Source organism: Anolis sagrei, chromosome 2 (genome assembly GCF_037176765.1).
Source record: "Anolis sagrei isolate rAnoSag1 chromosome 2, rAnoSag1.mat, whole genome shotgun sequence".
NCBI classification, from domain to species: domain Eukaryota; kingdom Metazoa; phylum Chordata; class Lepidosauria; order Squamata; family Dactyloidae; genus Anolis; species Anolis sagrei.
Genome location: NC_090022.1, coordinates 59,602,728 through 59,616,796, shown reverse-complemented (window position 1 = coordinate 59,616,796; position 14,069 = coordinate 59,602,728). Strand labels below are relative to the sequence as shown.

General features: G+C 44.6%; 1 protein-coding gene across 2 annotated transcripts in view; it reads left to right on the top strand.

Annotated features, from left to right (window-relative positions):
- CACNA2D3 (calcium voltage-gated channel auxiliary subunit alpha2delta 3) overlaps positions 1-14,069 on the top strand; it is a 674,683-nt gene that overhangs the window by 533,792 nt on the left and 126,822 nt on the right. For both annotated transcript variants that reach the window (XM_067463553.1, XM_067463552.1), the window contains one exon: positions 8,552-8,635. In XM_067463553.1, coding sequence (XP_067319654.1) covers positions 8,552-8,635 — 84 coding nt within the window. The remainder of the gene's footprint in view (positions 1-8,551; positions 8,636-14,069) is intronic.

The following is a 14,069-nucleotide window of genomic DNA, read 5'->3' as shown; positions in this document are numbered from 1 at the left end:
CAGCCATATAACCCAGAATATCAAGGCAGAAAATCCCACAATATCTGCTTTGAACTGGGTTATCTGAGTCCACACTGCCATATATTCCAGTTCAAAGTAGAAAATGTGGGATTTTATTTGGCTGTGTGGAAGGGGCCCAAGCTTCATAAGAAAGTATATATTCAATACTGGGGTTTTTTTTCTGAATTATGGGCTAACATGAATCAGACTGACCATTTTGTAAAAAAAGGATGCAACAAATACATTCAAGACCTTAATAAAACATAAGAAGTGGCAATATGGATGCCTTTTCTCCTAATAATAGTATTTTTTTAAAAAAGACAACTAAAGTTTAAGGATTGCTAGGAATCTATGTAAAAAGTGGGATTTGGCAGATTTTTGAATCTCTCTGAAGATCAACAATCTTGCCTTGAACCTTGTTCTAAGCCCATGTAAAAGAAACTAAATTTTAAAAAAATGGAAAAGGAGGGGAATTCCTTTGTAGTTCAATAATGCCTTTTCTGTACTGGCTGATATCTTTTTCTCCTATCTGACTCTGATGTCATCCTTCTAGTAAACAAAGTAACATGTATCTTAATTGCAGATTGCATTCTGATAACCCAATCCTCTACTTATATGTCCCTTGGTCCGAACTAAAGGGGGTGTGTATGCTTTTTGCCCCTTAACCCCTGAAATAACGAGACAGACAACAAAGGTATGGATTCAAATTGGGCAACTTTTATTGAATGTTACCTATTTAACTTTACCTGAACTAAACTAAGTGTCAAGGAACTTGGTGGCAAGCTGAGTCAGCGTCCCCAGCTACTGCGTGTGTGATGTCAGTGTGCCCTGGATCCCCAACCAGGCAACCTGAAGGTAAAAGTCTGGAGAAGCCTGTGTCCGATTATTGATATCGGCTTCTCTCTTTACTGGGCCAATGGATGTCCCCTCACCCATTTGTTGACTTCTAGGTGAGTGTTTGTTGTACAGTGCCCCCCACCCTTAATGGGTGCCCTGTGTATACCTCCATGTCAGTGTTTTCCTGAACTATTTACGCCACAGATTGGGGGCAAATGTCCATTTCGCCCCCATCCCCCACCAAGCCCCTTAAAACTTCCTGAATGCCTAACTGCAAATCAGTTAAAAAGTGTGCGTTACCCAAATCCGACAAATGTACCCCATCAGAACGGTAAATTGCGTTTTTTGTCATGTATGATGTCCCTATGAGGAATGTAAGACCCCTTGCACCGTGTTAAAGCCGTGCGCATGGCCCGGTTCACACGCTTTCTGGCCTTCTCGAGCTTCCTGACATCACCGCCTCCTGCCTCCGAAGGCGTGGAATGATGGCCGACCAAGCGATGTGAACCCGGGGCCATGCCTGCCAGATCTAAAATTGCCAGCACGGGCTTGTAGATACCGGGCCCCGCTGTTAAGCAGGCCCAGAACGTTACCTCCGATATGGAGCACCGGCCCACCGAAGGCCACGAACACCCTTCCACTCGCCAATGCAGCGGAAGCGCAACCCGGCCCAGCAAAGGCCACGAACACCCTTCCACTCGCCAATGCAGTGGAAGCGCACCCAGACGCTGGCCAAAGGATGAGTTCCTGGCGTATCTCTCCGCCCAGTGGACATAATTATGCCCACAACAAGGATTCTCCATCTAAGCACCAGCCTGGCAGTTCCTGCAAAATAAACGACAAACAAACAAGCGCAGGGCGAACCTATCGCCGGTAATTGACCTATTTCCCCCCGCCCAGTAATTTAAAGGCCATAACACTATAACCCTAGCGAGCTGCCAAAGATGCCGCCCCTATATGAAAGGAATGAATGCCAAATTATCCAATTCAACCGTTCCTTCTGGTGTAATGTGAGATACCGGGGACCCAACACAGTAATATGAAAAATCCTCTAAAACCAACCCTAGGTACTTAACTGCCCCCTTAACGGAGAACCGATCCACCCCAACTCTCAACTGATTTAACCTAATTAGGCTGAGGCCCCTGAGCCACCGCGGCCTGTCCTGAAGGTTTCTTAACGAACTGAGTGTCCCTCGTATTACTTCTCGCAGCTCTCCCCTTGGGGCAATTTCGGGATGGGTGAGTCCCGTAACAAATGGCACACGAGTGAGCGAATCGACAGTCCTTACGTGAACAGGCTCCCTGAGCCACAAATTCCCAGCATAAAGGCCTTTGGCCCTGGGACTGCGGCTGGGGAGCCCCCTGCCGAGAGGGCTGTCCCGCTGTGTTCTGAATAGTGTGCCCACTGTCCGCCTTCAAGGCAGAGGAAGCCCTAGATGGATTCATCACCTCAATCCAAATTTGATCATCGATCAAATCCCAACGCTTATCCGGATGGGAAGCCGCCTCGGTCCTAAACCGCCTATCATATTCCAGCCAAGCATTAGGAGGGCCGCTGACATAGGCTTTATTAATGATGTTCTGATACTGCCACAAAGCTGTAGCCCTTTCAGGGGCAGCATCAGAAAGCAGGTTCGCATACATTGTAAAGCAAGGGAGCCAATTCTCCCAATTCTGCTCAACCTTGCGCTTTTTGATCTTCTCCTTACTGTCCTCATCTAGCTCATCCTTCTCTTTCTTATCCATATCCCTAAAGTACAGGGAAAAGATATCCACATATTCGTTCCTTAAAATCCTTTCCATTGTTTTTGAAGCCAAATGTGAGCCCAAGCCAGAAAGACTAACGGTAGGGGTCGCTTGCGGAGGCCATTTGGCCGTTCCCCAGAATTTGTTAGCTTCCCCAGTTCGGGCCGACTCCAAAGTAACAGCAGCTGGCTTGATCCCTTGAGAGGTGGCATCCTCCGATTTTTTCCCTGTCTTGGGGTCCACACCACCCTCTGACTGATTACCAACAGTCCCCTGTGATTGCACCCCCACTACCGACTGAGCCCGTCCCTGGCCCCACGGCCATGCAATTGACGCAGCCGTATTAACTGATGTAAGTGCAGGAGATGTGGATGTTAGTGTGGTGCAATTACCTGCCAGGACAGCAGACACCAATTGCTCGCTCCCACCGACCCCAGAGGAAGAAGCCATCGACCCAACTGACTGAGTGGACCCGGCCGCAGCATAAGACCCAGAGGCCAATGCCACGGGCTGACTAGGTCCGGCCACAGCAGCCGCTGAAGACTCAGACGCAGCCTGCACAACTGGACACGCCTCGGTGCTGGTAGCGGTCTGCACAGCTGAAGACACCAGAGAAGAACTCCCCGCAGCCTCCGGAGCAGCCACTTGGTCAGGAAGCCGGATCGCCCTATCTGCCCCCACGGTCGAAGCCGACTCTAAAATAGAAACACGGGACAACAAAGACTTAAATAGTTGTTTCTTGCTTGCCCGGCGAACTGACGAACTAGCCCCAACCAAGCCAACCCCCCTATTCCTTTCAACTTGAGTAACACGCTGCAAAAGGGCCTCTAAGTCCTCCAAAGAGACGCCATCCTCGTCCGACGATGACCCGTCCTGACGCAAGGGCCGCTTGTGACCCGACTTCTCCGCGGGACCCTTCCCCTTAGGGCCCCCTCTGTTCTTCTTTGAAGGCATTCTAAAGAAATAGAAGGGAGTAAAAGGCAGCAATGAGCGCCAGCACTGCACCGTAGCATTGCCTCGGTGGCAGCCCTGCAAACCACCCCAAGCTGAGTGTGAGAGCCCACCACCCATACAGACATAGAATCAAAGAGTTGAAAGACACCCCCGGCTCCATTCCAAATCCCTCCACTATGCCGCCTTAGCATCATAGAATCAAAGAGTTGAAAAAAGACCCCAACAACAGCAGCAGGAAAAGGGGAATAACCCCTGCCCCCTGCCACCTAATAGAATCAAAGAGTTGGAAGACACATTCCTGTAACCCGCCTCCACACAATAGCAGCCCCAATTAGCAGGACACTGCCCAACTGCTATGCCCATTGGCAGCACCTATTTCCCTTATACATTGACAAAAGCGGGGGGGGGGGGGAGAGGATATCCTTTATACTACTTATATTCGCGACTGCAACCCTGCAGAGATGCAGGCTTACTTGACAATTAAGTTTAGTATTATTATCAGCACAAAGCTTGTGTGCTAATTATTTATTTTAATTTTACTGCCAATTTATTTTATTTCTATTATATATCGTAGGTATATAATAATTTTCGTCATTTATATATATAAAAAATGTATGTACGCAAATGCTTGTGCAATCCACATAAACAACTGGGTCCCTCAAAGGACTCCGAAAACCAACCCTATTACCAGGCCCCGCTGCCAGCTGCAGGCCTATACAACAATTAACCCAAAATAACCCCCCATTCAATCAAGGCCCGGCCGCCTCCTAAATGGCCACCGCCGCCGAACGCCAAAAAACGACCCAAAATGGCGGCCACTACCCCTAACTGAAAAAACAAAATGGCGGCCGTTCCCGCCAAACCAAAAAACAAAATGGCGACCGCAACACTCCGACGCCGCCGAAATCCAAGCCGCGGCCCCCTTGAGCACGCTCCCAGCCGCTCACAAAACATCCCTGTTCCCCCCAATAAAGTTACACCGCGCGCAGCCCTGCTCGCGGCAAAAATACCAAAGTAAACTGAAGGGATGGCAACGCGGCTGCGCGCCGACGCGCGCCCATGGGGAACAGAAAGGAGCGCAACGCGGCTGCGCGCAAACGCGCGCCCATCGCCTGCGCGGCTCGCCCCAAGCGCCCTGGGCCGCCAACCAGCCGCGGCCCAACGCCAAGGCCGCCGAAAACCAGGCGGCTCACTACCGCAGTGCCCGGGCAGCCGGAAAAAACCCCCGGCAGCCTCGGCAAGAGCCCCGCGCGCACAGCGCAAAAAGGAAAAAAGGGGGCAGCCAAAGAAACAGCGGCCGCCGTTCCTTCAGCGCCCCGAAGATCTCCTACTTCTCCAGGCCCGAAGGGAAGGAGCAGCGTCACCCTCCTTCCCAAACAGCTCCACACCGACCTGGAGCAACCAAAGAAGCGTCTTGTCTCTTCGGAAAGTCTGACAAGACTGAGGTAAAGGGCTGGCTCACATAATAATCCAGCCCCCACCCCCTTTCTAGGAGGTTCTAACTGGAACCTCCCATTCTCTCCCTTCAGGGGGTGGGGCAAATCGCTCTCCCCACCAACTGTGTTGGTGTGGAGAGTCCCATCCCTATGAACTAAAGCACCCCCATCCTATGAACTCTGGGCCTCTAGTGATTATTTTAGAACTTGCTTCTCTACAGACTAGAATTAATGCAATTAGACACCAGAATTCCATAGCACTGACCATAGCAGTTAAATTGGTGTACCCTTCATGAATCAATAGACTTCTCATGGATGACATAGAATGAACCCTGTGCCATATAGTACAACACTTTTGAGATACCTCTATGGTTTTTCTTCAGTTTTGGTCTCCTATTGTATATGTGTGTATTTGTGTCCACATGCCATCTTTGAAGGAGGGGTGGGCATTTTATCTGAGGATGTATTTTTGCACCTTATGTATTTATCCATGAGACATAAACTAGATCCTATCCTATCTTTTCCTATGTGTCGTCAATCCACTCCTTTGGGCTTTGGCAAATGGTAGATTTGACAACGAATTGACAACAAATCAGATAGGATAGGATAGGATGTATTTTATGTCTCATGAATAAGGTCATCCAATTTTATATATTACTAACTTGGGGACCCGGCACTGCCCAGGTTATTAGAGAAAGGGGGTATAGGGGGTTCTGTATGCCAAGTTTGTTCTTTATTGATCATTGGATGAGGGTTGCATTGTTTTCAGGAAGTGAGTGAAGGTACTGCAAGCCCCATTATCCATGGTCCACCCTCCTCCAAACTGCTCCAGGATGTAGAGTGGGTCATGAGGGCTCTGTGTACCAAGTTTGGTCTTTATCCGTCATTGGTGTGGGTTGCAATGGTCTCAAGAAGTTAGTGAAGATACTGCAAGTCCCATCATCCATGGTCCACCCTCCTCCAAACTGCTCCAGGGTGTAGAGTGGGTCATGAGGGCTCTGTGTGCCAAGTTTGGTCTTCATTGGTCATTGGTTTGGGTTGCAATGGTCTCAAGAAGTTAGTGAAGATACTGCAAGTCCCACAATTCATGGTCCACCCTCCTTCAAACTGCAGCAGGATGTAGAGTGCATCATGGGGGCTCTGTGTGCCAAGTTTGGTCTTTATTGGTCATTGGATGATGGTCGCTGTGGTTTCGGTAAGTGAGTGAAAGTATTGCATCATCCATGGTCCATCCCCCTTAGAACTGCATCAGGATGTAGAGTGGGTCATGAGTACCCTGTATGCCAAGTTTGGGCCTGGTTTGTGATATAGAGTGCCAACCGAGGCCTACCTTTTGTAGTCAGGCCTTGCCAACCGAGGCCTACCCTTTTTAGTCACACCTTGCCAAGCAAGGCCTATCTTTATTTAGCCAGGCCTTGCCAACCTAGGCCTACCTTTTGTAGAGGCCTTGCCATGGGAGGCCTAACATTTTGAATTTCCAACTCCCTGGTCTGTTTGCTAGGTTTGGTCTTATTTTGTCATTGTTGGGGGCCACAAGGTGTTTTGTACTTCAACTCCAAACATTCCTGACAGCTTCAGGCCCTTTGCTATTCCTCCTGTTTCCTCGGAATGTTGAGATTGGCCAATCAGAGACCATATGCAAATTGTACCACAGTGGCAGCCAATCAGAATCTTGGAATTTTCAGGCTGGCCAATCAGCGACCATATGCAAATTGTGCCACAGTGGCAGCCAATCAGAACGCTGCCACACACACCTCCCTCCCGTCCTTCCTCTGCAAACATACACTGACTTTTATTATATACATAGATAGATAGTAAGATCATGCAACTTTATCTACTAATAGGTTAGACTAAGTTGACTGGAGTACTACAAAAGGCAATTACATTTTGCACAGAAGGTCCTAAATCTAATTACTAGTCCTAACTGGAATACACTCATTGAATAAATTATTGAATTTGCACATACATACAATTGATTCAATTGTATGTACTATTGATTCAATTGTCTTGCGCCAGTTGCCACTAAGAATTCCAGGTGGAAGGATGATGCTTCTCCACTGACAAAGATTGTAGAATTCCTTATACATCTGTTAGAATGTATGGGCAGATGATGAAGAGAAGGAGGAGAAAAAATTTCAAAGAGAAGTGGAGTTTGGATGGACCAGTCTTACATGAGTAAAAGAAGTCAATATGTGGAATAGTGTTTTGAGATAGATGGCATGGTAGCCAAGATCAGAAATGCCTAGAAGTTTCCCTAGCTTACACCTTCATGGATATATAAAAGTCTATTCAGTATTTCAGCCTTGAGACTACACAAGCCGTGATGTATCATGACCTCAAACGTACATGCCCTCAAAATTATTCCGTTTTCTGGTTCTTCATAACTAAGCAATGACAGCCCAGAGCCAGGTAGAATTTGAACAGGCAGCTAGAGTTAATTTTTATTATTTTTGTACACTGCCTGACTTAGTGTAGGAAAGTGGATATTTTTGCATAACTGTAGTGTTAATATTGAGTAATGCTGAGTAACCAAACTTGCACAGAAAATATATATTCCAAACAAAACATTGATGTAATCACTTGGAAAGCTTGCAAAATCTTGCAAAAACTTTAAGCCATACTTTGGAAGTCAGTTTGGGAGTAGGGTAATAGTGTCTGTCTCCTTCTAATGTGCAGTAGGTGACAAGTATTTTATTGCATTATAGGAGCAGAAATGTTAAGATCACTCATCATCATATTATTTTAAAAAATGAAATTTGCAGTGTAATGAAGCTAATAATAAAAACAATAATGTTACTTTATCAATGTTTCCCTTGCATTTTTCTCCCATGAAAGAACAGATAAAATATAGTATAACAGATATCAACACTATACATCCAAGGGGTTATTCCTTATCTTTTTAAAAATCATTTTTATTAACAAATACCAATGAAATACATCAACACACATCAACAACATTAAACACAGTAGACAAAGTTATAGGCAAAATCAGCATAAACAATCCCTACACACTAACAAAAATAACAAAAATATTATTCCTGTTACTTCCAGACCGCTTAATGTGATAGTACTTATTTCTGGGTTATTCCTTATCTTATTTAAAGAGAAATATGTATACATTTTGTTGATAACAATATAGGAAATACCACTTCCTGGATGGCTGCAAGATCTAGTTCAGAATGTCTTTTATAAACTTTCAGAGTATGACCAAAGTCTTGTTTACTTTCCAGTATAATTATACAGATACTACAACAACAACAACAACTACTACTACTACTACTAATAATAATAATAATGTATAATATCCATGTTGTTCCCTCTGTTTCAAGAGTGTGTCTGTAGAAAGATTAATTTCAATTAAAGGAAATATTTTCTACAGTCCAAACAAGTTGTGTTTTAGAAACTATTTGTGAAAATATATTTGCTTGTATTCTTCCCTTGGTAGTGACTGAATAATATGCTGAAAAGAGTGGTGACATTGTTGTTGTTGTTGTGAAATTTGGGGCAATAATGAAATTGTTTGCTTTTTTATCCATCATGTTAAAAAACTCTCTTTTTTGTATTTTTTATAACTCCAGTATGAAGAAGGAAAAAAGCGAAGGAAACCCAACTACAGCAGTGTTGATCTTTCTGAGGTTGAATGGGAAGATCGGGATGATGTGGTAAGTTGTTTTATTCCAGCTTTTGAAGAACAGTTGATTCACTCACTGTCAATCTACATAAGCAGCAGGAAGAAAAGGAAAGAATAAGAGGTATTTCCATTTTGCAGAAGTTTTCCCACATGCAGATGAAAACCTGGGGGCAATCCCTCTTCCTCCTCCTCCTCCTCCTCGCCTTCTCCTTCACCTGATATTTCTTTTTCTATATCAAGAATTCTTGGGGAAGATTAGAAACAGCATTAAAACAATTCAATAAGTTAAAAACAGTAAAATAATTTGATTAAAACACAATAACCAATGCAAAAAGTTTTAAAACTATTTTTTTTAAAAAAATAAACAATGGAAACAGTCTTTGGGTTGAATTAAAGAGGATCAAAGCTCTGGTGAAAAGCCACATTTTAACTTGGCACCTAAGTGATAAAAGTGTTGGCACCAGTTGGGCCTCCAGTTTGGGTGCCACAGCCGAGAAGGCCCTCTCTTATATCTCAACACACTTTATTGATTTCACTGATGTGACACAGATGAGGTCACCCCCCCCCTTCCAAATACTCAGGCAGGTACTTCTGACATACGGGAAGTATCCTTCAAGATCCCAAAAATGTAGGGCTTGAAATACCATTGCAAGGACCCAGAATTCAGTCCAGAAACCAGAAACATCTTGGAAGCCAATGCAAATATTTTAATATGCTTTCTATATAATATTCCATCTGCATTATTGGCAGATGCACAGTCTTCTTCAAAGGCAGCCCCACATAGAGTAGTCTTGTCAGGGGGTTGTCAATGCACAGGCCACAGTGATTTTTGGCTACAGTGTAATGAACTGTATGAAGACGTACATCCTTTTACTGAAGCTAGCATTTATATGACAGATGACTCTTAATTAATTTCTCCACTTCCTGCCTTTTAAAAGAATCATAGAATCATAGAATCATAGAATCAAAGAGTTGGAAGAGACCTCATGGGCCATCCAGTCCAACCCCCTGCCAAGAAGCAGGAATATTGCATTCAAATCACCCCTGACAGATGGCCATCCAGCCTCTGCTTAAAAGCTTCCAAAGAAGGAGCCTCCACCACACTCCGGGGCAGAGAGTTCCACTGCCGAACGGCTCTCACAGTCAGGAAGTTCTTCCTAATGTTCAGATGGAATCTCCTCTCTTGTAGTTTGAAGCCATTGTTCCGCGTCCTAGTCTCCAAGGAAGCAGAAAACAAGCTTGCTCCCTCCTCCCTGTGGCTTCCTCTCACATATTTATACATGGCTATCATATCTCCTCTCAGCCTTCTCTTCTTCAGGCTAAACATGCCCAGTTCCCTAAGCCGCTCCTCATAGGGCTTGTTCTCCAGACCCTTGATCATTTTAGTCGCCCTCCTCTGGACACATTCCAGCTTGTCAATATCTCTCTTGAATTGTGGTGCCCAGAATTGGACACAATATTCCAGATGTGGTCTAACTAAAGCAGAATAGAGGGGTAGCATTACTTCCTTAGATCTAGACACTATGCACCTATTGATGCAGGCCAAAATCCCATTGGCTTTTTTTGCCGCCACATCACATTGTTGGCTCATGTTTAACTTGTTGTCCACGAGGACTCCAAGATCTTTTTCACACGTACTGCTCTCGAGCCAGGCGTCCCCCATTCTGTATCTTTGCATTTCATTTTTTCTGCCAAAGTGGAGTATCTTGCATTTGTCACTGTTGAACTTCATTTTGTTAGTTTTGTCCCATCTCTCTAATCTGTCAAGATCGTTTTGAATTCTGCTCCTGTCCTCTGGACTATTGGCTATCCCTCCCAATTTGGTGTCGTCTGCAAACTTGATGATCATGCCTTCTAGCCCTTCATCTAAGTCATTAATAAAGATGTTGAACAGGACCGGGCCCAGGACGGAACCCTGAGGCACTCCACTTGTCACTTCTTTCCAAGATGAAAAGGAAGCATTAGTGAGCACTCTCTGTGTTCGTCCACTTAACCAATTACAGATCCACCTCACCGTAGTTTTGCCTAGCCCACATTGGACTAGTTTCCTTGCCAGAAGATCATGGGGGACCTTGTCGAAGGCCTTACTGAAATCCAGGTACGCTACATCCACGGCATTCCCCGCATCTACCCAGCTTGTAACTCTATCGAAGAAAGAGATCAGATTAGTCTAGCATGACTTGTTTTTGATAAATCCATGTTGACTGTTAGCGATGACTGCATTTGTTTCTAAGTGTTTGCAGACCGCTTCCTTAACAATCTTTTCCAGAATCTTGCCCGGTATCGACGTGAGGCTGACCGGACGGTAGTTGTTTGGGTCATCCTTTTTTCCCTTCTTGAAGATTGGGACCACATTGGCCCTCCTCCAATCTGCTGGAACTTCTCCCGTTCTCCAAGAACTCTCAAAGATGGTTGCCAATGGTTCCGAAATGACTTCCGCTAGTTCCTTCAATACTCTGGGGTGTAGTTGATCTGGCCCTGGGGACTTGAACTCATTAAGAGCGGCCAGGTATTCCTGGACGACTTCTTTCCCAATTTGGGGTTGGATGTCCTCCAATCCCTCATCCACTCCATCTTGCTGAGGTTGAAGACTCTCTTTTTGTGAGAAGACCGAGGCAAAGAAGGGATTAAGTAGTTCTGCCTTTTCCCTATCCCCTGTCAGCATTGCCCCATCTTCTCCGCGAAGAGGTCCTATTCCCTCCTTGTTTTTCCTTTTTCTACTGACATAAGAATAGAAGCCCTTTTTATTGTTTTTAATGTCCCTGGCAAGCCTGAGCTCATTTTGTGCTTTAGCCTTGCGGACCTTTTCCCTACAGGTGTTGGCTATTTGTTTGAATTCTTCTTTGGTGATTTCTCCTTTTTTCCACTTCTTGTGCATGTCTCTTTTGTGTCTTAGCACAGTTAGAAGTTCTTTGGACATCCATTCTGGCTTCTTTGCACTTGTCCTATTTTTTCTCTTTGTTGGCACGGTTTGCAATTGCGTCTTGAGTATTTCACTCTTGAGAAATTCCCATCCATCCGTAACTCCCTTGTCTTTTAGTATCTGTGTCCACGGAATGCTGCTCAGCGTTTCCTTCATTTTTTGGAAATCAGCTCTCCTAAAGTCCAAAATGCGGGTTTGACGTGTCTTAGTTTCGGCCTTCCTTTGTACCTCAAATTGCAGGAGCACATGGTCACTCGCCCCTAAGGATCCTACCACTTCGACCGCATCGATCAGGTCCTCCGCATTTGTTAGGATGAGATCAAGAGTAGCCAATCCCCTTGTTGCCTCTTCTACCTTCTGGACCATGAAATTGTCTGCAAGGCAAGCGAGGAATTTGTTGGACCTTGTACTCTTGGCCGAGTTTGTTTTCCAGCAAATATCAGGATAGTTGAAATCGCCCATGACTACTACATCTCTTTTCTGTGCCTGTTTGGTCAACTGTTGGCAGAAGACTTCATCAAGTTCTTCCTCCTGGCTTGGGGGTCTGTAGTAGACGCCTACAATGACATCTTTTTGAGTCCCAGTTCCCTTGATTCTTATCCAGATGATTTCAAGCTGGTTTCCCAGATTGCTGTCTTGAATCTCTTCTGCAGCATAAGAGTTTTTGACATATAAGGCTACTCCGCCTCCTCTCCCCTTTGTTCGGTTTCTGTGAAAGAGGTTATACCCCTCAATATCTACATTCCAGCGATAGGAGTCATCCCAACAGGTTTCAGTGATGGCTATGATATCATATTTGTGGTGTTGTGCTAAAAGTTGGAGTTCGTCTTGTTTATTTCCCATGCTCTGTGCATTAGTGTAAAGACATGTGAGCCCCTGGGATCTTCCCTTGAGCTGTTTAATTGGGATTATTGTGCTTTTGGTACTTGGTCCTTGTTGTGTTTGTGCAGCCCTCCGTTTAGCCTTCTGGCGATTCCCAGACATTATGGGTAAAGTAGTGTTCGCAAGGCTGTTGTCCCCCTCCCCCGGTGGACCTAGTTTAAAGTGCGTCTAATGAGGTTTGCGAGTCTGTGAGCAAAAAGGTGTTTTCCTACTTGTGTGAGATGCACCCCATCCCTTGCCAGTAGGCCATCCTCCTGGAAAAGCAGGCCATGGTCGAGGAAGCCAAAGCGTTCCTCCTGACACCATTTTCTAAGCCAGTCATTGACCTGTACTATTTTTCTGGCTCTTGTGGATCCGTGTCTTACAACAGGGAGGAGGGATGAAAAGACCACCTGTACATTACATTCTTTTAGCTTTGCTCCTAGAGCTCGAAAATCATTTGTGATTAAGAGTTAAGGGAGATTGAATGTTTCACATTTTTGTAAAAACCTTACAAATTTTTCATGTGTAACATGAATATGTGACTTAGAATACTTATTTTTTTCATGCTTGCACATTTCAGGATGTTGTGATATACAAGTGGCTGATAGCTTGAGCTAGGGTATTATTATGTAGATGCCAGATTTGTTTGCATTGTTGTAATACACTCTATATGGGGCTGACTTTGGAAACATTTGGAAACTTCAAAGGGCCAAAAATGTTTGGGCCATACTGCTGATGTACTAGTTATCAGGCAGTTTATTGTTGCAATAGCTTCACTGTCTCAGTAATCTTCTTTCCAAGCAGAATTCAAAGAGTTGGGTGGACCAGTAAAGCCCTATAGGAACCAGACTATTTGAAAGATTGCTATTCATAGCCTTTAAATAAAGCAGTGTGATATATTCAGAGGAAGGTATTTGTTTTGTCCCGCCACCATTGCAGGCATATTTGGAAAGGACACAAAAGGAAGACACAAAAGAGAGTCTTCTCGGTAGCAACTCTCACTCTAGGACTCCGTCCCTCTGGATGTTTGGTTGGTCTCTCTCTGCTCTCTTTCTATCAGCAAGCAAAATCTTTTTACTTAGACAGCTTTTAACTGTCTGTTAAATAAGGCTCTTTTAGTGGGAGTGCTCCACCTTTATTTTCATAATTATGTTTGTAGTGAAATTGCTACTCGATGTTAATTTTTTGGTGTATAGCTCTGTTTACATGTGGCAGATAGGGAAGAATAGGCAGAGACAGGGTAGCAACAGCAGAGATGGGATTCATTTGCATATGTGAAGCCGATTGGTCATAAGCAGATTAGTGTAGGCCCAGGATTTGAAAAGGCTGCGAGGTCAAAATGACAGTTGGGGAGAGCAGAGCTGAACATTCCAAAGGGGCGGAGCCAAGGTTTTGAAAGAGGCAGTTAGAGTGAGAGAGTTTGAAAATGACAGTTAGGAATCTGTGTGTGAAAAGGATAGTTGGTTTTTTAGTGCCTCTTAGAAATAAGCAGTTATGAAGATGTGTTAAAGACTTCTGATATAGAGAAGCAGTTAATTATATAGAGCTCGAGTTTTAAAGAACATAAAGAAAGCCAGTTTTGTTTTAGTCAGAGTGTGTAAAACAAGTAACATGTTTGTGAATGTGAAACATTGAAAGTCTATTCAGAAAAGTAAACCAAGTAAATTATACTGACTGT